At 26.3% G+C, this 27,995-nt stretch overlaps 1 protein-coding gene across 6 annotated transcripts; it reads right to left on the bottom strand.

Moving 5' to 3' along the window:
- Nucleotides 1-48: 48 nt before the first annotated feature.
- On the bottom strand, nucleotides 49-27,995 carry LOC122500125 (protein unc-13 homolog 4B). Of its 6 annotated transcripts, none has more exons than XM_043608875.1 (19): nucleotides 27,532-27,995; nucleotides 22,959-23,129; nucleotides 20,110-20,365; nucleotides 12,296-12,460; nucleotides 11,712-11,890; nucleotides 11,388-11,432; nucleotides 11,144-11,303; nucleotides 8,906-9,429; nucleotides 7,104-7,253; nucleotides 6,864-7,001; nucleotides 6,516-6,707; nucleotides 6,059-6,350; nucleotides 5,594-5,955; nucleotides 5,328-5,517; nucleotides 4,866-5,172; nucleotides 4,528-4,608; nucleotides 2,021-2,144; nucleotides 1,707-1,900; nucleotides 49-1,495 (listed from the first exon to the last, which is right to left on the bottom strand). In XM_043608875.1, the coding sequence occupies exons 1-19, from the start codon at nucleotides 27,630-27,632 to the stop codon at nucleotides 1,401-1,403; spliced, it is 3,726 nt and encodes a 1,241-aa protein (XP_043464810.1). In that variant the 5' UTR covers nucleotides 27,633-27,995; the 3' UTR covers nucleotides 49-1,400. The 6 variants fall into 6 exon arrangements, with proteins under 6 accessions (XP_043464810.1, XP_043464811.1, XP_043464812.1 ...); XM_043608876.1 differs by lacking the exon at nucleotides 27,532-27,995 and adding an exon at nucleotides 25,106-25,339 and having other exon boundaries at nucleotides 50-1,495; XM_043608877.1 differs by lacking the exon at nucleotides 22,959-23,129 and having other exon boundaries at nucleotides 50-1,495.

Raw genomic sequence — 27,995 nt, forward strand, 5'->3', positions numbered from 1 at the left:
TGAAAATCAGCCAACAATTAGACAACAAAACAAAATTTAATGATTACCGAAATACTTTTATTTGATAAAATATTTTACTTATGCAATAAATACAATGATGAATGATACAAATTGTGAAATGATATTTAAGTTGTAGTCAAAAAAGTTTAGTAAAGAAAACAATTCATACATAAAACTAACTTATAAGTAGTACACATTCTAGAATATCGAATTCGAAAGATTTTTTCTTTTAAAAAACTCTGCTATAAAATCATTTTTGTACAAAAATGCTTATTAAGATAAAATTATTGTTCTCGAGTTACATGTGTAAAATAGATTTTTATGGGTATATGCACCACGAGTGAAATTGTTTTTGCATTCACTTTTTGAGAAATTTGATTAATTTATATAAAAGTAAATATATTTTTTATTTCTCTCTTACAACTACGCATCAGTATAACATTTGTTTCATTAAGTATTTTTCCTTAACTTCTGTCATATAGATATTTTATGGCATAATGAGGTTTCTGGTTACATTTTATATGCAGCAGATCTAGTTTCAGCAATTAACATAAAAATGAAAATTTATAGTGTATAATAACGGTTTGTTAAGTAAATAATTATCTTGTTTCTGCATCAATGCTCGTATTTTTTTTTTTTTTTTTTTTTTAAAGTAATATTTCCGTTGGGAACAGTACATATTTTTAGCCACTAATTGAAACTTTGAAAGTAATTTGTATTAAGTTGTAAAAAATTAAAATTTTTTGACTTTGATTACAACAATATTGTTATAATCGAAAAGTTCACATATTGCACAGCCTATATAGAGTAAATTTATTTATGTGGAAGAATTCTTTCCTTAATTTGAATTTCTTTCTTTAATAAATCCGTTCAATATTTTTTTATATTTAAAAAATAATCTCAAATGGCAATGACATTTTTCCCATATAAAAAATGCGTATATGTCATTCAATTAAATATATCATTGAGTCTCTTATTATGATTTCTAAAGATTTTTCATTTCGCTTCCACAATTTCATTCATTTTATTGAGAGATTGTTTTTTGTAAAATATGCTTTTTTTATTATTGACATTTATTAATAAAACAATATTCCGAGTTGTAAAGGACTTTTTCAATATTAGTAAACGTCTATAATTGAGAAGAGAAAATTCATACTCCTGTTTAAAATTGTCATCGATATTAATAATTTTCGATGACTGATTTTAATTTAGAATAACATCTAGAGAAAATTGCATTCGAATAGATATTATTATAAACTGTTTCAATATTGTGACTATTTTCCAGGATATATTCTCGTATTTTTGAAGAATTTAAAAGGGAATTTAGAGAATATGGAACGTTTAATAAATGAACGGGCGTTCAGTTTAGCAATCGAAGTTGAACCCCGCTCATTCCACGATTATCTTGCACTTAATTTTGTATTCAATTTTGATACGAAATCCATAGCCAGACTGTCGCCTTTCCTGTTTTCTAAAGCTCGCACCACCTCAGTACCTTTATGAAACAAATTTAAATGTTTATTATTTATTTTAGTAATAAATAAATTATTATGCGCACTACAAAGATTGTATTGCAAGAACTCTTTTCAAATCAGTTAGTATCAGACTGGAGTAAGTAAAGAATTCTCAGTTTACAATTTGTAAAGTTTTCTTGTACCTTGTACCTATTCTATGAAGTCGATAAAAGAAAGAAAAGGTAAACTCACTCTTCGTAATTGGTCGAGAAAGTTTCAAGTGGATTTGCTCCAGGGTCTCGATATGCTGGTCAGGCCCTGTTTCAGGAATTTCACTGAAATTTAAAAATGCTTCAGCCATGAATTTTGTTCGAAGGAAATCCTTATCTTTCACCTCAAAGACTAAAATTGCATCTTCTATGCTTTTATGTTCCGTTGTCAAAGAACTGGAATAGAAAAATAATACTTATTTTTTTACTGCTTTCTTATTTCTATAATTCTTGTATTATTATTATTATTATTTTCAAATCAAGATGATTTTAACGAGTTTTAATTTAAATACTTACATATTAAAATGTTCATCAAACAGGGGGAAGAGAGTTTCCTTATGAATGCGAGTTTTTGGCATTTTAATTTCGTTGAATTTTTCCTCTGGCAGTAATCGAAGTTTCACGTAAGGATCACATTTTCCTGTAATAGAAAATATCACTCATTATTCTTACAAGAAACAATTTATTTTTTACATTTTACAATGTCCTATAAGATGCTGCATGCACGATGACTAATGTTCTGGGCTAAAAAGAGAATATGGAAAAAAGGTTTCAACTCATTCATGACACTATTTTATATTAGAGGTTTAAATGTAGAAAAATTCTCTCTTTCTCTCTCTCTCTCTCTCTCTCTCTCTCTCTCTCTCTCTCTCTCTCTCTCTCTCTCTCTCTCTCTCCCTTGATATTTTTAAATGGAATAATTTTTTATGCGATTAAATATATATACATTATAATAATCGTAAGTTTCCTTTCCGTTAGCAAATTATCTGTATCCATTTGTTTTTTTTTTGAAAATTCATTTTTGTGGGTTATTGTTATTTTTTTAATGTCAAAAAGAAACCAAAAAAAACTCGTTTTATTCACTTCACAAAATTGACAAAAATTCCATTCCATATTTTTTATTTTCCTGACTTTCTCCTAATTTTCATTAAAAATATTTACTTTTTTCTTATCCTGCTAATAATTTGAATTTATGCTACGAATTTTATTATTCATGAAAGAATTTAAAATAATTTAATTCTTGCGAAGAATTAAAAAAAATATTTGAAAATAATTGAATTTTCAATGAAAAATGTTATTATTTATAAAAATAATTGAATTTTTCAGAAGAATTTTTTTTAAAATTTGGAAAATAGTTGAATTCTTGGGAAGAATTTTAAAAAAAATTTGTAAAATAATTGAATTTTTCTGAAAAATTTTATAAATTTTGAGAAAAATTGAATTTTTTGAAGAATTACATTTTTTCTAAGGATTTTGTAATTTATGAAAATAATTGAATTCTTTCGAGAAATTTTATTAATAATTGTTGAAAAAATAATTTAATTACTTTCGAAGAATTTTATTATTTATAAAAATAATTTAATTCTTTCAAAGAATTTTATTAATTAGGTAAATGATTAATTTCTTGCGGCGAATTTTATTAAAATTGATGAAAATAATTGAATTTTTTCCTAGAATTTTATCATAAATTGTTTTGAATAATTGAATTCTGTTTGGTAATTTTATAAAAAATAGTAGATATTGAAAATCATTGAATTGTGAAAAGTTTTTAAAGATAATTAAATTTTACAAAGAATTCTATTTAAAAATTTGGCAATAATTGAATGTCTGTGGGAAATTTTATTAAATTTTTTTGAAAATAATTGGAGTTTCCAAAAAAACATTTTATTATTTATGAAAATAATTGAATTCTTGCGAAAAAGTTTATTAAAATGTTTAAAAAGAATTGAATTTCTGTTGAAAATTTTATTACTTTTGAAAGGAATTGAAATCTTCATAAGAATTTTATGAACATTGTTTTAAATAATGAATTTTTAAATGTTATGAAAATTTTATTAGTTTAAATAATTGAATTCTTGTCAAAAACTTTATTTGTGAAAGTAACTGAATTTTACGATTATGAAAATAATTAAATTCATGCTTAGAATTTAATCAAAAAATTTTTTTTTTTTAAATTGAATTTAAATGAAAAATTTTATAATTATTAAAAGTAATTGAATTATTGGGAAAAATAAATTGCATTAAATTTTGTTAAATAAAATTGATTTTTTTCAATATTAGCGAATTAAAAGTAGTGGAAATTCTCTAAAAAAATATTGTTTATATTCTTTGTTCGGAAAGTTAAATACCTATATATTTAATAATTTTTTTTACCTTCTCTATTCTTTAGAATAATTAAAATTTTCGTAATGAAGTTTTTTTTTTTACTTTAGGTATCAGATAACAATTTTTGTGAAATTCAATTTTCCTCGTACAAGAAAGTTTAATTATTTTCAATTTTGAAAATCTGATGCCAAATTTGAAATTAGTATCGAAATTTGTTAAAGTTTTTTTTATATACTTTAAAGTTTAAAAATATAATATATTTTGAAAATTTAATTCTAATTAGTTTTTCAGTTTAAAAATTACTTAAATTAAAATGACTTGAAATTGTTTACAATAAACATTGTAGCACAAGATTCCCTCGCGGATAATTTGGCTAGTATTTAATAAAGATGTATTTAGTGAATATTCATCAATAGCAATTTGTTTTAATAATTATACACAGGAATATCGCAAAAACATATAGAATATTGAAAATCGATGAAAACCCATTTCCTTCAAGACTGATGTAAAATGGAAAATGTTCATGTCTCGTGCAAGTTTCCAAGAAAATGGGAAAACTGATTAATGACTAAAAATGGGGAAATATGTTTTTCAATTTTTAATATTGTCTACTAAATCTCGTGATGTGAGAACAGGCAACTATGGATTGACGAGGGCGAGTGGTAGTCTGATCTGTATTTTTTTCTTTTTTTACATACTTGTCTTCCCCTCTGTCAGTCTTTGTTTAGATTTTGAGTGCAGTTTGCGTTCAAGAGTGGACAGCTTTCCTATAAAATCGCCTATAAAAATTGAAAAGAAATGTCATTTCAAGAACCTTTGGTTTTTACAATTCCCCTGATGACAGAGATTAAGTTTCTTAACCCATTTATTATTAATAATTTAATTCCGTACTTTGAATTTTCTTTTTTGGAAATTGCCTGCAAATATGTTCAGCCAACAATTGGAGATTGATTTTGTTTTGTAGCCAATTGGGAACGAAATATATTGGTTCTTAACGAAGGAAGAATAGTGGGAATGGAAACGAAGAATGTCTTACCGTTGCTGTCCACTGGTCTGAGATTTCGCGCATTGAGAATCTGAATGTTCATCGAGTTGTCGATAAACTGTGCTCTGACAGTAAGGAGACCGTATACAGGGTCCTCCAGTTCCTTCTGCTCTCGAATCCTTTCGAGATTATATCGATGAATCAACTCGGCAGTTTCGAGCCCATGGAGCTTTAAGAGGCTCTCAATCTTCTCCAATACTTGAACATTCGCAGCCTCGTCCGCTCCGAGGTTGAAGAACCGGATGAGGGTGTGAAGAGTACGGTGCAGGTTCGAATAGAAGGACGGTGGTCTCCTTTTCTGCATAAAAGACAATGAGGGTTCTTCAGAACATAATATACAAAGCGTAAAGCCCCAATAGGCCCATACTGTCACATAATCTGACAAAAATTGACTCAATGCATTCTTGTAAGGAGCAAGAGGGCTTTATTTTTCAAACGTTTTGTCAAACTCACCTCCAAATTACTGTTGACCATGTCCCAGAGAGTCTCGGATATTAATTCCCAAATAACGAGAAGAACTGTGTTGAAATTCTCCTGATTAAGATTTTCGTGAAGCGTTGATAAATTAGAATCCAAGTAGTGCAATAATCGATCCATTGCATTGCTTGTTGTGTCTATCAATTCGGCACCTTCCATTAGATATCTGAAAATTTCGTTTAATAGTTCACTTGGATATTCAGGCAAGTTAATAATGCAATTATTGAACAGGTGATAAATACCTGCTAATAGCAGGTGTCATATTATTGGCAACCATCTTGAGTAAATCAATAATTTTGTCTTTAACACTGTCAGTGGCATTGTCAATAATAAGCTGCAAAGTTTGCCTGCAACGTTCGGCTTCCTGTTCCGGCTTGTTTTCAGAGAGGGCATCAACGATACCTTGCATTCCCAAGTCATTAGCCAAAGGGGCAATAGATGTTCTGATATAGTCAATATTATTAATGGCAAAACACCAGGCATTCGAGACCTCAAATTTCCTCTCATAAACGCTATTACTCGACGTGTCTTGTTCTATTTGTGTAACTTGTTCCGCTTTATTTGCCATCTTATCTGCGTATGCTATCGAACATTTGCAAATGTCCTGAAAATGCGAATCGGTGGGATGAATATATTATTTGAAAGCACAAATTTGAATTGCAAAATTCACACACATACACACATGGGGATATAAAATAAAAACCTACGTCAATGATTTTGGCAATGAAAGTATAAGATCCTTCAACATCCGGCCAAGCCAGTTGAGTCCAGAAGACTTTGATCTGATAAAAGATTGTCAACGTGTCTACGGCACTGGAACTATATTGAACACTAGAGTCCACAGGTTGTAAAGTGTCAAAATCTACTGCTCTGTCAATTCGCTTTAAAGCCTTGTAAACAGCAATGTCCAACCAGTGGGCGACTCCAGCCCTAAACCAGTCGTAGTAATTTTGAATTTTCATCTCCTCCAACCCTTCTGCACACAAAACGTGTCCGAGCCTAGAGGCACAGAATAAATAATGCATTCAATTTCTATCTCCTACGCCACTCATGATATTAAACATTAGCATAGAAATAAATAGAAATAAATAAAAATACACAACAAACAAAAAGCATGTGAGAAATTTCATAAAGATATACATTGATAATGAATATTACACTTACGCTGCATATCGTTGAAGAGCTAAATAAAGTTCAAACAAAGTTGTACCAAGTCCCAATTCAGCGTCTTCACTACTTTCAATTTGGATCCTTTTCAGTCTCGCACAAATATCTTCCACAATAATCATACACATGTCACTAATTCTTTTCTCGTACATCACATACAGTGTTCTTGCATACGGGAAATTTATTTTTCTGAAAATAATTTCATTCTCGAGTTTAGAATCTTTTAAAAGAATGTTGATTTATGTAGAAAAAAACTTACGTACAAAAATAATCTATTACAAATACAAAACTAATATATTGAATTGAAAAAATATTAAAGCTGAAAAGAAGATGAATCAAACTTACTTGATGAAAATTTTATCGTGCATTTCGATAGCTCGTTGTAAATCAGCTCTTATCAACTGAATAACTTTAATATGAAACTGTAAAGCTTCTTCATCAGAATGACCCTCCAAAGTATTATTTCCCACAATGTACTCGAACCTAAAAGTATTTAGATAATAATAAAATAATTCTTCTACCTGCATGTAAATTATTCACAGGAATAATTTCTTTATAAAGTTTTTTCGTTTTATTAATATTTACCATTCAGCTCCACCTTGAATCACAGTGTATTCCAAAGCCTGAAGAATACTAACATGTGTTTCATCTGTTTCGGGAAACCAACTGTACATTTTTACTGGAAAAAGGTCCACGTCCTCAGGAATATTAATTGACGATATCGATGATAATATTCTGAAAATTTCAATAAAAGTTAATGTTAAAAACAGTTGCTTAAAATTGTATTGTTAAATTTTGTTACTTTAAACTAGAGCAGGCTTCGCAGTCATCTACTAAAAACTTACTATTTAAAAGTTGTAAATTCAATTATCTATGACAACTTTTTTACGATTTGATACTATTTGAATACTTTTTTTTAGATTTGTGATACTAAATGCTACTTTTTGTTATGTTTGAGAATTTGCACTACTTCAAATTCACTAATAGTTGAAATAAACAAATTATTCTTAAAAAATTTTAATAAAATTCTTAGAAACAATTCTAACAATTTTAAGAACATTTTTCGCAAGAATTCAATTATTTTTCCAAAAAGTAATGAAATTTAATTATTTTCACAAAAAATAATTCAATTCAATTATTTTCATACAAATTAATTAAAATCAACTATTTTCAAAAAAAAAAAAAAAAATTCAATTCAATTATTTTCAATATCTACTGTTTTAATAGAATTTCACAAAAGAATTCAATTATTATTTTAAAATATTCTTAATAAGATTCTATAAAAAATTCAATTATTTTCCAAATTATTAAAATTTTCACAGAAATACAGTTATTCAAAATACTATTTTCATAAAATTTTTTTTTCCAAAGAAATTAGTTATTTAAAAATAAATTTATAAAATTCTCCGAATGAAATCATTTATTCTTTAAAAATATTCAATGATTCTCAAAAAATTTTTTTAAATTCTTCTCGAGAATTAAATTATTTTCACAAACAATAACATTTTTCCCAGGAATTTAATTATTTTCATAAATAATTTTGATAAGATTCTTTATAGGAATTCAATATTAAGAGAAAGAATCAATTATTCAATAAATTATTATTTATTTTTGTGTTTAGGTAAATATTACATTCTTGTCAAACTTTCTTAGAAGAATTGATTTAAAAATGAATTTTAGTTTAAATTATAGATAATAATTGAAAATTAGAAGTATTAGTTTTAGTATAAATATTCAGAAATAATTAAATTTTAAAAAAATTTTAAATTTAAGTACTTAAAAATAGTATTTTTGAAGAATTCTAACTAAAAATTTGGAAAATAATTATTGAATTTTACAACAATTGAAAATTATTACCAGAAAAAGGAAAGAAGTTAATATTCTTCATGAAAATCTGGAAAATACAGAAGCACTTAAATTTCACTTAAGTGTGAATTTAAATTTTAAATTTCACAAAATGGATGGCAATTTCATAGAAACGTATAAAATTAAATTTATCACACAAATTTTTTGAGGATATCAAATTGAGACAAAAGAATGTATCAAAATAGGTAGTCGCGAAGCAACGTTTTGATATAAAATTTTCAATTGATTGGAAATTTTGTCAAATAATAAATTTTATAGTCTTCTTTGAAAATTTATTTTTAAATATAAACGTATTTTTGAAGAATTCTTACTAAAAATTTGGAAAATAATTGAATTTGACAAAAATTGAAAATTATTGCAAGAAAAAGGAAAGAAGTTACATAATATTCTTTCTGGAAATCAGGAAAGTACATAATAAAAAGTTTTGTGATAATGTAAATGTGACTCGCACATTTTTTAAGGATATCAAATTGATATCCATAAAAAAAATTGTGCATTTATATAGGTATTATGTAACTAACCCTAGAATAGCAGAAAGTTGATGAAAAACATTGTTTCCTTCAGCAGGGAATTTCCTTATTTTCCTAACGCAATTCAAACAGGAGTAAATGAGTTTTCTCGTTGCCTCCCAAAAAAGTTTTGTTTCGTCAGCGGAAAACAGATTATTTTCCAGAGGTCTCAATAATTCCAATATTATTTTGTTGAATAATGTGAAACTAAGCGGATGTTCCTGATGAACTCGAGAAAATTCGACCCATTCAGCGAGCGATACATTCCTCGATAAAAGTCCTCTTTGGGCGACATGCTGAAGAATCAGAGCATCTGCAGGTGCCGACCATTTGCCAGCCCAACAATATTTTTCCATTTTTTGTGAGTCTAATTCGTGCATCAATAGTATTCTCAACAAATGCCTGTGTTCCTGACAGGATACTTGAGTATCATGTTCCGCGCTGAATGCCAGCTTTAATCTGACAACACCTCTTCGCTTTGACTTGTTCTTTTTCTCCAACGGATACCACATACAATTTCCCGACACTGGAATGTCCTGAAATTTCATGTTCTTTTTCAAAAATCTATAACTTTTTCAGGATTGCCACAAATTAGCCACTCTCTAAACTTGAATTAGTAAAAATGTTTACATACTAATTTCAATTAGTGACTCACTTTTTGCTTTTGAATTAGTAAATTCTACTAATAAATAGTAATGTTAGCATTTTAAAGATACGCGCTATATTTTAAATTGCTATTTTATATAAAAGACGGAGCTAGGTATAGCTCATAGTATTTTAGGCGGTAAACCGGAAAATTGAGAGATCAGATTAGATAAGGAAAGCATAGAGCAGAGAGCACGGTTCGGAAAAGAGGCAGCTAGCTGCGAAAGAATTACATGTCGAAATTAAGTTTAACTACATTTACAATTATTAATAAACATTACCCTTCTAACAGTAATTACTATACTAATATATTTCGGATATTTTCGGAGAAGAATTTTATTATTTTTATAAAAATAATTGAAATGTTGAAGACAATTTAAAACAATTTTTAAACATAATTGAATTTATGCGAAGAAGTTTATCACTTTTGAAAATAATGATTTTCAGTAATCAGTTGTTCTCAAAATTTCTATTTAAATTTATTAAAAATTGTAATTTACTAAATGTTTCAAATTGAAAATCTTTGAAGTTCATCTATTTATGAAGACTGTAAACAAAACTCTTTTGAAATCCAATTGATTTTGAAATTTTCAAGTAAAATTATTCATTTAATAATTTCTAAGTCATTTTTTTTTATGATAGTATTGTTTAAGATTTAAGATATTTAAAAATAAATTATTGTCAAAAATAGAAAAAGTTGAAGGTTTTGTATTAATTCTTGTCAGTTTCACAGTTTATGAGGCAAATAAAAATGACACAAAAATTAAGAATTTTCTTATAAATTCTAAAAATTTAATTTTGTCCAGAACTTTTAATAAACATCCCTGACTTTTTATATTCAGAGAATTGAAAACAATAGTTCTGAGAAGTTTAATTATTTCGAAATATTAAAATAAAATTCTTTTAAAAAGTATATTATTTAAAAAAATTTTTGACAAAATTCTTTAAAAGATTTAGTTAATAAAATTTTCCTATATACAATTCAATTCAATTATTTTCACAAATAATACATAATACATCAATTTATTTTAAAAAATTTTCAAAAAATGCTGTATAAATTTAAAAAATTATAATAAAATTGATCATAGAATACAATTATTGTCAAAAATGTTTGTAAAAATCACTTAAAATTTTAAATTATAATTGAATATTAAAAGCATTATAACGTGAATTTTTAGAAATAATTGAATTTTGAAGAGAGTTCAAATTGAAATCTTTGAAAATTTAAATTTATAGTTACAACATAGAATAATGATTTTTTCACTCTGTCATCTTAAATTTATTATAAAACATGAAGGAATCGATCACTCCGAGTCAATCTTAATTCCTATAGAAAAATAATAATGATTGAATGTTTAATTAAAAAAGAAGTTATTTATTGTTTCGAATAATTTTACAATTAAGGAAATTCGTAAATAATAAATGTATAATAGAACATTTTTTTGAGTATCTAATAATTTTTTGGAGTGAATCAGAATATTTTTCAGGGTCAGGGGAAAATGAAAATTTTGTCTGGAAGTCAGGGAAAAACAAAATTAAATTTTGGTGGTAACCCAGTTGCAACATTAGGGAAAAATATTTTGAATTCAGAATTAAGTTTATTACCTTGAGAGGTATTCGAGTGCGCCCAATGAATTCATTATCGTGATTGCCAGTTGTTGCAGTGACAGCAATTTCTTTAGCAAGTTTCATTAGTCCACGTACACCCTTTACATCCTTGACTTTATTCATTTTCTCCGGCACCGTTTCCGCAGCATCAAAATCCCTTTAATTTAAAATTTATGAAATGCTTTCTCCTGTCAAAATTATTTACAAAAATAGTCTTTTTAGGTTGCTATTAAATATTTACCATACTTCCAGGGCCAAAATGTCGTTCACAGAATCGGTTACGGGTCTGTAAATTCAAATAAAATGTCTGTTATTTACCAACTATAAATTACGTTATGAATTTTGAATAAAGCAACAATTCTGTGACCTCTTTTCAAAAATATCTTCTTATTTGTAGCTTTGTTCCTATAAGAATACTAAGAAAAAATTCGATTGTACAATCATGAAAAAAAAATTGAACAAAAACAAAAAGTTCGCAACTGAAACAGTTGCATTTAAGAGTATAATTATCAAAAAATAAACTTTTTTCAACAAGATTTCTTTGTAACGTTTTCTTTAAACTTACAATTCAAAATGCTCTTCCCATGTAGGGGTGAGTGTTTCTGTCTTAACGGCAGTGTTATATCTGCGAGTTGGAGCCGACTCGAGATAAAGTGCACAAAAAGGGTCACTTAAGCCATTTGCATCCTTGGAAACGAGTTCCTTTGCCTCTATCACTTCCACGTTAAGATGCAGTTCCGGAGCCTAAAAGAGAAAAAAATTTAAAAAACAAACTCGTTGAATATATTTAGGTCATAAAATAATTGACAAATTCTTGTAATCTTCAAAAAAAAGAATTGTACTATCTGTATAATACTTGAAAATAAAAAAGTTTTTATGTGAACTTGAATAAGTTTGAGGTGGGTATCCTTGAATTATCAACAAAAGTTTCAAACAGAACTTGCAAAGTTCCCTTAAAGTGTTTCCACTTGCTCTGAGTTTTCTTATAGAGAACAATAATTTTTAACTTTTCACGATAAATATAAAGAAAAACATTTTTTTTAAATTAATAATATTAAAATATTATACAACAAAAATCATAATCGAGAATTTTTCGAAATACATAAAATTAATGTTTGTTAATTTTAAAAATAATTGTAAGCACAAGACCTCCATATTTCGTGTTTCTTCCAAAACTCGTTCGTGCACTTCATTGTCCACTTTAAAGGCCTGTTGTAAATGACAAAGCATTGCTTCTTTACCGCACTCATCAGATTCATCGTATCCAATTTGATGCTGTATCATAAACACCACTGCAGAATATAATTCCTCGATCTAGAATGAAAATATTTCAACTGTATTAATAATCTATATATCAATAATAATCGTATGTATTGTGTTCCGATAATCTGTTCGCATTTTGAAATTAGTTATTGTTTGCTCTTTTGCTTCATTACTTTTTAAATTTTCAAATTAATGTATTGAAGAATTTTATCAAACAATTTGGAAATAATTGAATTTCTTCGAAGAATTTTATCGAAATTTTTTTAAATAATTGGATTTTTGCCAAGAATTTTAATATTTATAAAAATAACTGAATTCTTGAGAAGAATTTTATCAAAAAATTTTTACGAAGAATTTCTTTCAACCTTCTAAAAAATTGTGTTTGTTAATAATTGTCATTAAATATTTTATTATTGAATTTTATTAAAATTTTTTAGAAATAATTCAATTCTTCACAAAATTTAATTAAAATTTTTGAAAATAACTAAATTCCTGAGGAGATTTATAAAAATAATTGAATTGTTTCAAACAAGTTTATTTAAATTTTAGAAAATAATTGAATTCTTCCGAAAAATTTAAAAAACATAATTGAATCCTTTCGTAATTAATATGTGTATTTTTTAAATTTTGAATCTGAATTTATTCAATTATTCTAGTCAATATTTAAAATTAAAAAATTTTGTAATATTTACCATTTACTAGTACAAATAATAATAAACAATTAAGAGAAGTTATTGACTAATAATAATTTGACTCAGAGCCAACAAGACCTTTTATTTTTTTCAAATAAATTCTATTCGATTTAAATAAAATTTTCTCTGAATGCCTGTAATAAATACTATATAATTCTAACATATAATTTAATTGTAATTTAACATTTTCAAATAATTAAAAAAAATACAAAGAATAAAATTACTCACAACAATTATTTTATATAATCCTCTTTAAAATATGTGTCATTGTTTATTCTATTTAAAAAATCAGAATTTACTTTATTTGTTATTAATGAAATTCAAAGCATAAATTTTAGATGAGCATGAAACGCACGTTGACACTATCGCACTTATGTACGTCAATTAAGTAAGTGACGATATAAAAAATTTATTTTCTTTAAAAAATGCTTTTTTAAATCTAGTTTTTAGTATTGTTATAAATGAGTAAACGACTTTTGAGAATAAAGTGCAATTTTGTTTTCTTTTAAAAAAAATATGGTGCTTTATTAAATTGACGACTACAATTATTTGCCAACATCATTAGGCGCTACTAATGATGTCGGTAAATTCTTTTGAGAAGCGAAAACTCGATAATTGTTTCATTCAATTTATATATATATATATATATATATATATATACTGTTAAAGTGTAAAGATAATTACTTTTTCATGTAAATTCAATTATACCGAATTTAGGAATTTTATTCCAATTTTTATTTAACCATATATGAAAAAGTGCACCTCATTCAAATGTTCTAGTTTTTATTCATGAATATAACATTCATTCGAGTGTTTCTCGTTATACGATGTTTGCAAAATCTAGTTGTCTGTGATTCTTGGCCAATCATCTTTTTCTATGTCAAGTGCGTTTCCCAATTACAAACTATTTTGGGTTTTACGAAACGCACAGAGTTATTAATAACTTTCAAATTTTATTACCAGTTGAAATAGATTCTTTGATAACAAAATGTTATAATTTATAAATAAAGAAAATCGGGCGAAAGCGAATGCATCATTGATTGAAATAAAAATTTTATTACCCGAATTCAATAACTGAATGTTTCTTAAATAATAATAATAATAATAAAAGTTATGCGTATATATTTTTGATTACTTGATTTTTTTTTCTTTTTTTATACTTTTTTTTGTTCTATCAAAACTCACCGTCATTGCTTGTAAAAGAGCATGTGTTCTTCTTTCAAGTTCTGCCTTCGGGATACCCCGAAAAGTATTCATTTTTTTATTGTAGCTATTGAGGATATCAACCCCGACAAGATTACTTGGTCTCACCATTTTCACTGGTTTAGAAACCATTTATCTTGCCCAAAAGTCACGAAAAGTTATTGTATCAATAAACAAATGTTTATATAAATTTTCCACTCAATTTGTACATTATTATTTCGTCTAGATCCTTTAAGTCACTATTGCATTTGTGTCACTAAAATACAGCCAAAAGAATTTAATATTTTATTATTTTTAGCACCATTCATGATTTAATCGCACTTAATTTCTTTAAGTTTCCCACTTTTCCCACTTTTTGTAATGTCGATGATTTAGTTTATTTAATAATTATTAAAAGCATAATTACCAGAAATTTAAATTTTAATATTGCACAACAAATTATGGTTTTAATAAATATCCATAAATTTCACTTTTAATCACTCAGTAACGTTTTATTTATCATTATAATTTAATTGCCATTATAAAGTCTATCGGTCTTGAATTATTAGCAATATTCCATTACAAAATGTGACAAAATTACAATTTCAATCTGAACTGAATCAAGTCTTTTGTGTGACATTAAAATACCAGAAACTTTTTCAATTAAGAAGCTTTTAATATATAATTAGGTATGTACTTTATTTTCGTCAATTATTAAAATCTTTTTAACTTCTATTATTAACATGTCTTCGGTGCAACTAATTCTCTTTTCAACTTGAGTCAAGTATCACGAAAGCCCCTTGTTTCAAAAAATATGAGCAATAAAAATCACACAATTTGGTATAATAAAAGAAATATATGTTTCACAATGTTTTTCACAATGTTTTTCACAATGTTTTCAATTTAGAAGAATAAAATTTGATTTTTATAAATTTAGAATAGAATATTTATCGTGAAAAGAGCAATTATTGGTCTTTTAGTGAAGAACAAAGGCACTTTTAGGACGGGAGTGATAACAATGAACTTCGGGGCAACTGATCACGACCTCAATCACAAATACAATGCTTTCGGCATATTCAATATCGTATGTATTTCAAAGACGATACGATTCGAAAGAGACAATCAAATACTGATAAAAGAGGCTTCAAATTTTTTTTTATTTCTGCCATTTTTTTCGCAGCAAAATTTATCTCAGCCATATAATATACGTAATTTAGTTGCACTTAACAACTTCCGAATACTTAACACATCAATCAAAGAGAGACTTTGAGAATGCGAATAGCTCTTTTAAAAATAGAATTAGTTGTTCGTCACTTGAAAAAGAAAAATTCAACTGAACTATGGGTCCGATCTTTCAAAGGTCAAAAATAAATTTATCTTACGCTACATTTTCTCTCACTGTTAAAAATATTTTTGTTTTTTCAAAGATACTAAATTGTAATGTAAAACATACATCATAACTATTATTATAATATAGTAGGAAATATCGTATCTTTATCAAAAATTATTGATTTGATTATAACATTTTTATTTAACTAAAAAAGTCCCTCATCGATAAAATTACATCACACAAGTTCGTATACTGAAATAAAGATAAAAAGCGTTCAATTTCTTAATACATTTCATACATTTCATACATTTCATACATTTGTATGTATTTGTAGACGCACGAAAGGAAATGTTCTTCCTGTATAAACAATTCTATTTTGCTTCATTTAGCAACCGGGAAAATTCTTTTTAACTCAACAATTATAATTGTCAACAATTTAACAATTGTCAACATAATTGAAAAAAATTATTAACAATTTATATCAATATTCTCATAAAATAATAAGTAAACAATACCAGAATCACCCTGATCTCTATTTTTGATCCTTGTCCTGAATTCTTTCTTCTCGTAGAGAAAATGAATTCTCTTCTCTCAAAAAACTCTTTTTTATTGCAAAAAGAGTTTTTTATTAAAGGAGAGTTATTTCGTTTTTAAATCGACATTTTACAGATAAATTTTTAATTTGATTTTAATTAAAAATTATATTTTGAAATATAAATTTCAAATAAATTATCTCTTGAAGTATAAATTTAAAATATTGAAATATATGACCTGATTTTGATGGTTCAAACATATTTTTGAAAAAATCATTTTGTTCTGACTGGAATTTATTTTTATCATTCTAAAAAAAGGGGTTTTTGTGTGTAATGACATTGGAATGAAGGTGTACTGACAAATAACTGTATATCAAATGGACAAAGTTATATCTGGAACATCTGGGCCGTATCCCGTTTAAACTGACCCACGAATCAAGTGCAAACGGTAGGCGTACATACATACGTTAGAACAATTGCGTTCAATGAAAGTTGATATGATGACAATTAGCTCATTGACCGTCAAGTATAGTACGAAGCATGTGATACATTCCAATGTCTCTCCATTTTCAGTTCTTTTGCCCTTTTTGACAGATTTTCTTTTCTTTCTTTTCATGCAAAAATTAGAAATTCCCTTGTTTTGAACTTGCTTTGCTTTTTGACTACTACGACAATTAATTATTGTCGAGTTTGATTCATTCAGTTCCTCGGACACTCGGATTGAATACATCTTTCATCTCATAATATGTTTCTTTTTTAAAGCAAACACTGTCAACTTGCCAAATTTTGGTGTGAGATAAGACATTTCTTTCTGGTATCCGAAGAAACAAGATGAGTAACCCACTTTTTCCACTTGATTTATTTTTATGAACCTAACACAAATTTCTAAATCCAGTTAATGCTTTTCCAATGATTTATGACTGAATTTGGAAATAACTGTCAACTTTTGGCAAGGTTTTCAATGCTATGGAAAATGTGTCAATGTTACTATACACTATTCCAAGTTATCAATTCAATTCCATAATTAATATTTCAATTTCGTTATCTTTCAAATTTTCAAAAGTGAAAATTTTTCACTTTTTTTCCCAGTTTATATTCTTAATTTCAGTTTTTTATTTTTGTACATTTTTATCAATCTTTATTTATAATTTCGAAAGAATTTGATACATTTGTATACATAGTTCTTTTAAGGATATCAAATTGAGACAAAAAACGAATCAAAACGTGAACGTGAACGTTTTGATATCCTCAAAACCTGCGATCGAATAAAAATAATGCAGAATACGTTGTTAAAAAATCCAGCTTTAATTTTATACCGAAAGATTGAAACAGCAGAGTTTTCCTGAATGTATCAAATTGATATTAAAGTGAATCAAATTGATGCCGAACATTTAGATCAATTTTTGATTTGATCCACTTTTTTGGTTTCAATTTGTTGCAATTTGGTACTTTAAAGTCAACAGTAAGTTTTTCTAAGGATAGCAAATTGAGACAAAAAATGTATCAAAATAGTTGCGAAGCAACACATTTGGAATCCTTAAAAAAAACTGAAATTATATGGTTTCAATATGAAAAAGTGTGAATTCTTTCCTTTCATAGGATCAATAAAGAATTGAAATCGAATAATATGCTCGCATTTACACTTTCTGAGACTGAAACATCATTTTAATATTTTTCACGTAAAGTTCTAGTCCTATTTTTAAGAATAATTCTTATCTTAATTTTTACGTTTTTAGTGATACGTATAAACTATAAATGCAATTAAGTGATTTTAAATTAAAGAAATCGACAGTTTGGGGGAGTGAAGAGCACACTTGAGAAGTCATTTGTCACTGTATAGAGATTTTGAGAAAACGTTACCACACCGATCGAAATTAGTTTCATTGTATTGTGGGCAAAGATTAACTGACGTCAATGATCGACGGAAGAAGTAAACTTAGAATTGGAAACAATCAATAAGACACACGAGAGAGACCAAGACATCTGCGTAACGACGTCAAGTTCTGCACTGCCAGGAATAGATGGACCATCCAATGAAGACTATGTCGAGGAATCCTCCTCGTGGTAGCGTTTTATCTACGTCATGAATTTGTACCAATGCAAACACATGTGTGTTATCACAAGAAGATGGTACGTGCAGTGGCGCATTAATCTGCGTCCAGTGATTTGCCGATCACTTAAGATACCATTAATTATTTATTGATATATGTATGGAATACTTTGCTGCACAAATAATTAATTAAAGTGATACACAAGTCATTAAAATAATAATTATATAAATACCATATACCTATGTCTGATTAAAATACCTTGAATGCACGTACAATTAAGTAAATAAAAGATAATCGCTTCTTCAAATCTCTTTCTAAATTTTCTTAAAATATCCAATTGACACTAAAGTGGACCAAATTGATACCAAAAATCAAAAGAATATTTGGATCAATTTTTGATTTGATCCACGTTTTTGGTATTCGTTACGATGTAACATGATATCAATTTTACACACTTTAAAACAAAAGTTGCTTTTTAGAAACTAAATTTTGTTGAGGCAAACTCAGAATCAAAAGGTGTCTAGAAATGAAGATAGAAGAATTAAAATTAAAAATCATCCTTTTTAATCCTGCATACACTTTCTGGTTGTATAACAATATCAAAAGTTTTATATGTTTTGACTTTAAGATATACAAAAGTGTAAAGAAAAGAATAATTGTTAAATGGTGCAAGTTATTAAAATATCTTTTCCCAGTGTTTCCAATATTATTGAACTAAAGGAATTATTTTTCGTGAAAATTTCCACACTCACTCGGTACTCACTAGCTTAATTTTCCTTCGAACATGAATAACTTTGTGTGTTTTACGCGTTCGATTTTTTGCCTGTCCTCGAATAATACTAAAGCCCCTAACAGAAGAGGAATTCAGTACAGGTATAATTACAACCGATGCCATGGCTCGCTCACAATGTGAGCCAACAAACGACTGTCAGGCCCTTTCGTGCAGCACTTGCTTTGCTAACCTTAGAAAAATCAATACAAGTCAACGATCGATAGTCCACATTCCTTTTAAAACAAATTGTTCATGGTTGGATTTTTTCAAAAAGCAAAATTTCTTTTTAAATTTTCTACTGTTTTTAAAATTATTTTTAAAAAACGTTGTATTTTACAACAAAAAATCATAAAAAATGTTCATCATATCAATCTTCTTTTATTCAGCCTCTTAATCCTACCATTGCTCTTGATGAAATGATCTGTCAATTCAATTACATATGTAAAATTGCAACAATGACCTTGTAACTTTCAGGAACACATTGAGAAATAAATTCAAGATCATACGTATAAATTTGCACTTGAACATTCTTAATTGAAAGTACTGATAACACATCATTAGGTTCTCTTAATGATAAATTGCATTCTCAATCATTTTTCTCCTCGTAATAACACGCCTGAGCAACTGTTCTGATATATATTTGCATAACTATTATTTACTTATTGTGAATTCTTTTATAAGAACTATACAAAAAATAAAAAAATATCGATAAGAAGCAAAATACAAATTTCTCACGGAAGCATTGAAATTTCTCACTCATCATCTGCAACGAATTAGAATTATTCAACTCGATTTACTGCACAAGATTCAATGTAATTTCTAATTAAAAATAAAACAGATCACCCTTTGTATAAATTTTTTTGCCTTTGACAAAGGTTGATTTAAAATTTAAATCCTCTTTCGATATATTTTTGATCTTAATTTTACATTTGTCAAATAAATTTGTTTTCAACATAGATGTAAAATATTCGTGAAAAAATTGTCAAATTGAGTAAAAATTTCAATACAGGAGTTATAAAATCGTGAGGAGAGAATTTTTTTGAATATTTTTATAGAGCAAATATTAACAAAACATTTTTATCCATTTTATTAGTGTATATATATATATATATATATATAGAATTTTTTTTATTTACTTACGTTCCATCCAATGGATTCAATCATGAAATTTTGAACAATTTCCGTTTCATCTCTATCGCTGTCACTCTCCAATAATGCTTCTGTTCCTTCCAGAACACTATCGGAATCGCTGAGAGCTTCTTCCTTTTCATCTTTATTGTTTACAGCTAAATCCTTCTTCTCTGGAATTGGTCCCTCCTCGAGTTGTTGAGCTCGAACTTTTTCAGCAAGAAGTGTACCCAAATTTTCAAAGAAACCGCCATCCGCTTCTTGTAATCTGTAACAAATACGTGCGATTCGAAATTACCTATTTATTACAATTGATTACTATTACTAATTACTCCTATAAATTTTTATGATGAGTACTTTTTTACCAAATATAAATTTTAGTACTGTTTAGTACTCAAACGAGACGAAGAAACATGACAAGTTAATCAAATAATAGAACAAATCTAAACAAACACAAAAAGAAAATTTATTTGCTTCTTGTGATTTTATTTTGCGAATAAAAAAAATATTTCTTTTAGTCAACGAAAAAAAGTATAATTAAATCATTTCTGTAAATTAAAGAAATTTTATCTTTGACCCAATAACAATGCACAAATTACTATGAAAGAATTAAATCTTTATTTATTTTCTTCTTTTTTCAAAGAATTTTTGTTTGATTCAAAGAAAGTGCAGTATTATCGGGTCAAAAAAAACTTCTTAGATTTAACCCTTTGAGGGGCACATTATTCATATAGACGGATTTTCTTTACAACTCATGTCTTAATATTTTTGGGGTCGCTGATTACGAATTTGAAGTTAGTTTTTAAAAATTCAAAATGGCGGATCTAACATAGCGGTCAATTTTGTTTTAAATTAATTGGATTTACTTAAAAATTGTTATTTGGAAATTTTCGAAGTCACTGACTTAAAAATTTCTCCGCTAATTATTAACCCACAATCTAAATTTAAAAATAAACTAAACATTGGTAAACAGGGACTACAACAACCTTCGAATAACAAGTTTCGTGACAATCTAATAAATTTTTACATTTGTCATCTGACATATAATATTGGATCCGCCATTTTGAATTTTTAAAAACTGATGTCATATTCGTAATCAGCGACCCCAAAAACCCCCGAGTAACAATTTTTAGTCGATTTTAAAATGTTTAAAAAAATCGTGATTTTTAACAATAATTTATGAATTTTTTTAAACTATAGGAATTTTTTTAACATGATCTAGGTTACATATTTTTAAAGCCCTATTCTTCCTGAAGAAAACGCACTAAATTTGACTCAAAAATATTAATTTTCGTCAAAGATATTGAGGATTTTAAAGGTGGGACGTATACGTCCCACCGCCCTTCAAAGGGTTAAAGAAATTATTTCCTTTTTCTCTATTGACTAAAAGAAATATTTCTTTGATTCAAATTAATTCACAAGAAAAAAATAATTTCTTTAAATATTATCAGCTTATTTGTTTCAAAAACATTTTTCTTTAGATTAAATATTATCAGTTAAAGAAAAACTTTCGTTAATTCGAAACATTTTAAAAATTAATTTTTTCGTAAAAGTAAATAAAATTTTTTTTAATACAAACAAATGTTATCTTTAACTTAAAAAATGATTGAAAAAAACGATTTCTTTGTTTCAAACAACAAATTTTTCTATGTGTACCTAACTAAATATATAGTTCATTAAAAAAAATTTATTTGATTCAAATAATCGATTACTTGTCTATTATGAAATAAATATTTATTTGGTGGAATTGAAATTCTTGATTTAAAAATTTAAATTATTGATTCATCTCTCTAAATTTGAAATAGCAACAATATGTTTACTAATTTGAATTAGTAACTGACATTTTTGCTTTTGAATTCACTATTAACTCATAAGTATCAAATTGCAACGAATTGATACCAAAAATGTGTATCAAATCACAAAATGGAGCCAAACTTTTTACATCAATTTGATACTTTTAGAGAGAAATACAATTTATTGGATTAAAATAAAAAGTATTTGATTCGAGTAAATATTTATTTGATAATAGACAACTATAATCAACTATTGGAATAAAATAAAGTTCTTTTTCAGTTTTATACGTAAATTTCAGAATTTAAACACCGTAAAAAGAAAATCTCATTTTAAGGGAAGAATGGAGTCTTATTTTAAGTTGGAAGCTTTTAGCTCTTCTAATATGTGCTGAAACTATATCTAAATTTCACGTTCTCTGTAAAATTAGATAAGTAAACATTTTATTTTCGCACAAGTTTAACTTTAAATTAGGACAAATCTTATTCTCGCGACTCAATTAATTTCAGTTTTATCTTAAAATAAGATTTAATTTTAACTGTGAACGTGCAAAGCGCAACAAGACAATTAAAATTAACAAAAGAATGCATTCCTGGAAGTTAATTTGAAGACAAAACTCTTGAAGAAAAACTTGTTTTAAAATGAGTTATTTCAAGACTTATATAAGTTTTTTGAATCAAAACATATATTTATAGCGATAAGGACGCAAAACAAATAGATAATACAAAAAAATTCCCAAATGCTTAATTTGGAAATTTATTTAATCCAAATATTAATTTTTTTGTCTAATAGATATAATTATTTTATAGATTCAGGTAGCAAACACTGAAGATTGTAAGTATACAATTGCAAGTACATAAATCATTGCAAGTATATAAATTACTCGCAAATTCAAGTATTTATTTTGCAAGTACTTAAAAAGTAATTACTGAGTAATATATGCGCAAACAAAATTTTTCTTCAAAACATAACAATGTTATGTGACACAACATCATTCCGTATTTACTATATAATTTTCCAGACACTCACAAATTTTCCAGCACCAAAAGAAATGCACTTTTACACATCACCTGCTTTTATTATGAATAAAATGGAAAGCGGCAAGTTTCCAATATAACTTTGCAGCCGTAAATTTGTAATCTTCCGGTTTCTCACTCATACGAATTGCTGCTATGGCCAAGTAAGGATGTTTCTCATCCAAATTTGGAAAATGAGCCATTTTTCTTCTGCTTTGTTTTTCACTGGATTTCCAAAATGTTTTCCATGAAAATGTGAGAGGCATTTTTTTTTAAATTTTATCTAATTGCATGTAAAATAAGATTTAGTGAAAGGGACTTTAAATATTTTTTCTGCGATATTATTTCAATTCAACTGATCTTAAGAAGAGACGGAAGCTCAGTGCGATGTTAAAAAAAGTCATGCTTTACATTAAAAAATTCCATTCCCCTTCTATAGTAAAACTTGAATAAAAGAATCACTTGTATTTTATTAGCTTGTACATTGTTTTTAAATCTCAACTTAATTCGTCATTTTATGAAAAGGTTTTCGAAAATATTTTTTCTCTATTTTTATAGAAAATATGGATTTTCGGACACAAACATTAATATTTTATTGAAAACAGTTTTATACTACCTATAATATTATTAAAAGTTTTGTTTTAATCAGAAAAAGGAACTGTATTAAATTCAGATAATAATAACACCTGTTCATTTTTTTAAATTGGATTTTTTTAAATTAAATTTTTTAAAAACTGTATTTTTCACATCACAGGATATTACTAGGCAAATAGTTTTCTAGGACTGAACAACATGTTACGTTGCAGGACTACCTTCAAGATTGTGTTAATTGATTTACTAAGTGGGAGAATAAGCGGAAAACATATCTTGAAATGAAGTAGCAATATATTCATATAATTGTGTTAACCTTCTAAATTTTTTAACTAAATGTCACAGCAACTTGAATATTTTTATAAAAAAAAATCTTTCGTTCACTTTCGTTGAAATGAAATTTTAAATTTAAATAAGATATGCAGGACATTAATATAAAACTGTTTTCTAAAAAATATATATTCTTTTATTCTCAAGTTCTTTTCGGTTATAAAAAAAAACCTTCAGAATAAAAGGATTAAAAATTAATTTTAAAAATAGTTTCTTGTCTTTATTATTATTATTATTATTATTATTATTGAGGAAAAAAGTGGATTTATGCAAATTTTATTTTACTTTTATTGCCCCTGTATATTGATTACCCGCTGTGACGCAGAACAAGTCGAGCAAACATTCTACAGGAATGCCTGTTTTATTTTTGTACACGTATAAATTATAAAAATTTGACAAATATTTTACACATGCATATGGAAAAATTACGAATTTTTTAAAATACATTTTCTTATTATTAATATTACCTATTTTTACATTATATAAACATATCCATCATAAAGTTATTGATTTCAAGTTATTTCTTATCTCGTCTTGGGATATTAAATTCTAAGAAAGATGCTGATTATTGAGTAATAATTTTTCATAATAATTCAATAAATCCAAGAGACACTTTCAACAAGAACTCTTTATTAATTTTGCCCATTTATACTGTATGAATTTCTTAATTATAAAAAATTTTATTCAAATAAACGATTAACTATCATTTAATATCTATCATCTATTATATACAAATATTAAATAAATATTTATATCAACTGATTCTTTTTTAAATCAATAAATTAAATGAAAATTAATTACTTATTAAATTTATCAAATTTGTTATTAATTTAATTTATTAAATTAAAATATTGGTATCAAATACTGAAATTATTCGCTCTAAATTTGAATTAGTAAAAATGTTTACTATAATTTGAATTAGTGACTGACTTTTTGCTTTTGAATTAGTAAAATTTACTAATAATTGAATTTACTTCTGCCTTTTTGCTTTGAATTAGTAAATTCAATTAATTTCACTAATAAATAGTAATTTCTATTAATTATTACATTATTAGTAAATTTTACTAATAAAAAAAGCAAAAAGTTTGTCAAATTATTATTGGAATTAAATGAACTTTTTTTCCATTGTAGAAAACTAAAAGTTTATATATTTATGAATATAATATGATTCGTAATTTTTTCGTTTTGTTAATATAAATTACCAAATTATGATAAAATTATTTTTAATTTTAGTTCTAAATAATTTTGTATATGAAGAACTGGATTTGTTGGACTCTTACCTTATTATAACAGACAACTTTCTTCGTAATAAAAAAATTTAACACTAAAGTGATTTGAGAAATTATTAACGTTTTAAACTCTTTAAATTCAATTTTTACCCTTTGTACCTTGATAAGTTTGTTGCTTCACATTTGTTTACAATAATGTTTACGTTTTTAAATCTGCATAATAAATTATTTACTCAAAAACCCATATGTAGTTCTGAGCGTTAAAATTCTGAACTTGAAAATCTCCCCGATAACAGTAAATTGTAGAAACAAGACTATTCATTTAAAGTCCACATTTTATACTCTACACATACTGAGGAGTCGAATTTACCGATACTAACAAAATTGTTTTATTGCGCACTCTTTTTATTTTCATAATATGTCCTGTTATAGTCAATAAAAATAATACTATTCTATTAGCATTTACTGTAGTTTTCAAGAAATGTTCCTTTATTCTTTCTCTGGTAATAATTGTGAATAGAGAAAATCAAAGATTGGAATAATTATTTTCTTAGTTTTTTATCTTTTGAGAGAAAGAAAATTTTCCTTTTCCTTTCTAATTATTTTCATATCTTAAACGGGAAATCCGCTTGATCAGTGCGTGTATTTTCCATGAGAAGTTTTCATTATTTATTTCGTAACAAACCTATGATTATTATTTACAGGGCAATTAATTAAATGAATAAATTAGAATTTAATTTCACTCTCAGCGTCTTTGTTATGTCTAATATTTTTCAATAGACAATAACAATAAGATTTACATGAAAATTTTCACATTTTATTGCTATATATTACAAAGTCTTGTACACAGAAAAAAATAAGTGTTAAATGTGTTGCGTGTAGTTTTCATATGGTGTTGTTTTAACACAATTTTGGTGTTATTTTAACCCCATTTAAAATGTATATTAATTTAACACCCTCCAGTGTTAATTTAACACACTCTATTGTTATTTTAACACCAATGTAGTGTTAAAATCACTCAGTGTTGAAAATGTTAAAAATTATTATTATTATTATTATTATTATTATTATTTTATTTTGTTAAAAATGTTGCGTGTAGTTTTAACACTTTTTTCCTGTGTAAAATTGGATAAAACTAAGTTTTGAAATCATAAATTCAAAAGAAACATTAATTTACAGAAATAAATTTTCTATTTTATATATTGCTTGTGAACATGAAGAACTATCATTAATGGAATGCAGTTTAAACGGAGTTGATCATCATAAAAAAACTATATAGAAAACCTGTAAAATGACTCAAGATTTTTTTCTCGAACAAATAATTAAGAAAATTTACCGAAACGTGGAAAAAAAGAAAGGAAATCCTCGAAGAAGGATAAAAAAAAATCTTAATGTTCGTTCCAGCACGTATACTAATTTCACGTCTAATTTCGGTCGATTTATTATCCGAAATTAGAGATTGTTCCTAATTTTAGTTAAAATTAGGGTTAATTATTCTTAATTACTATAATCTATCTGTGAAAGGATTCGAAGAACATTTTTTTTTGTTTTTATCAATTTTTTTCTAATGAAAATTTTTAATTTATATGCTAAAAAAATATTTTCAATTAAATATTATGACAATAAATTAAAATCTATTATACATCGGAAATATTACTTTCTTATAATCTTTAGCTCAAAAAGATTTTTAGATTCCTTTTTCTCCATGTATGAATCATAAAATCGCGCCTGACCTTCACAAGCTATACCTATCGATGCGAAAATATAATCACACATACAATATAAATTTTGAATCATAATAATCACTGATGCAAATAAATATTTTATGATTATATTCGTAGTAAAAAGCAAAAAGCTATCATAGGAAATTAATAAAAATTAAAAAATAAATAACTTCATAAAAAGTTATCTCATATAAAAAAAATAAAATGTCTAAAATAACTTCTAAAAAATATAATTGAATATACTTATAATTATGTGGCAATCTTTGTAATTGCGGCGAACAAATAAAATGTATATTTTTAAGTACGTATTGTATAATATGTATAAATGTTATATATGTTTGTTGTTTATATATTTTACAATTATCTTTCAATATATAATCGATGTTGTCGGTTCCAATCAGACAAACATTAGATTACTTGTAAAGATTTTGTCCGCATAATGAAGAAAGTTATTTATTGACACAAGATTTATCTCGTATAATTAAAAGTGAGGCTAATACCCTATTTATTGCCACCTTGATTGCAGTCGCTATTTGCAAAATATTTCACTTACTTTTCAACATTAGTTAGATGTGTCTCATTAACAATTTTTGATAAATTTAGTTTAATAATTAATAATTTTAATACAACAAACATTATTTATCAAACTTTTTTCACTTTAAAGAAGATATAAATATCATCACCTTATATTTTAAATAACGCAAAGAAAGTGAAAATGTACCACGAATAACATAAAATATTCTCAATTACTACCTTAATTCATGATCTGTTTTGTGCATTTCTTCTTTTGCTTTTTCTTCCTTTTCTTCGACAATTTTATGATAAAAGTTTTTCCACATAACTTCTTCATCCATTTTGTTGGGAGTATTATTGTTCACACTAATTGTTTAAAATTACTAAATAACTTTTGTGGTACACTTATATTTTCTACAACAGCATCCAGTCTAATAATTCATGCACGTCACGTTCTTCTTTTGTACGATGACATACCTATCTCGTTTTTCAAGTATCAAAATATTATGTGTGTCACTTGCTATTGGTTCGTTCAATTTGTTGAATTTCACTTTTACTTCAAGTGTCAAAGTTCATTTGGATAATAATTTAAGGAAACGTACAAAAAAATGTCACTAAATTCGAAATACCGGACAAAAAGTTTCATAAGCTGTTGAGGACAAGAATACCGGCTGTCACCCACACCGGGAGGTCAGACTAAATCA

Source organism: Leptopilina heterotoma, unplaced genomic scaffold (assembly GCF_015476425.1).
Source record: "Leptopilina heterotoma isolate Lh14 unplaced genomic scaffold, ASM1547642v1 Lhet_182, whole genome shotgun sequence".
NCBI classification, from domain to species: domain Eukaryota; kingdom Metazoa; phylum Arthropoda; class Insecta; order Hymenoptera; family Figitidae; genus Leptopilina; species Leptopilina heterotoma.

Coding starts and splice junctions, on each gene's coding strand:
- LOC122500125 (XM_043608875.1), bottom strand. CDS start 27,632: ATGGATGAAGAAGTTATGTGGAAAAACTTTTATCATAAAATTGTCGAA. Junction 9,430..11,143: donor GCACTCGAATACCTCTCAAG/GTAATAAACTTA, acceptor ATGAAATTTCAG/GACATTCCAGTGTCGGGAAA. Junction 1,901..2,020: donor TTTGATGAACATTTTAATAT/GTAAGTATTTAA, acceptor TTTCTATTCCAG/TTCTTTGACAACGGAACATA.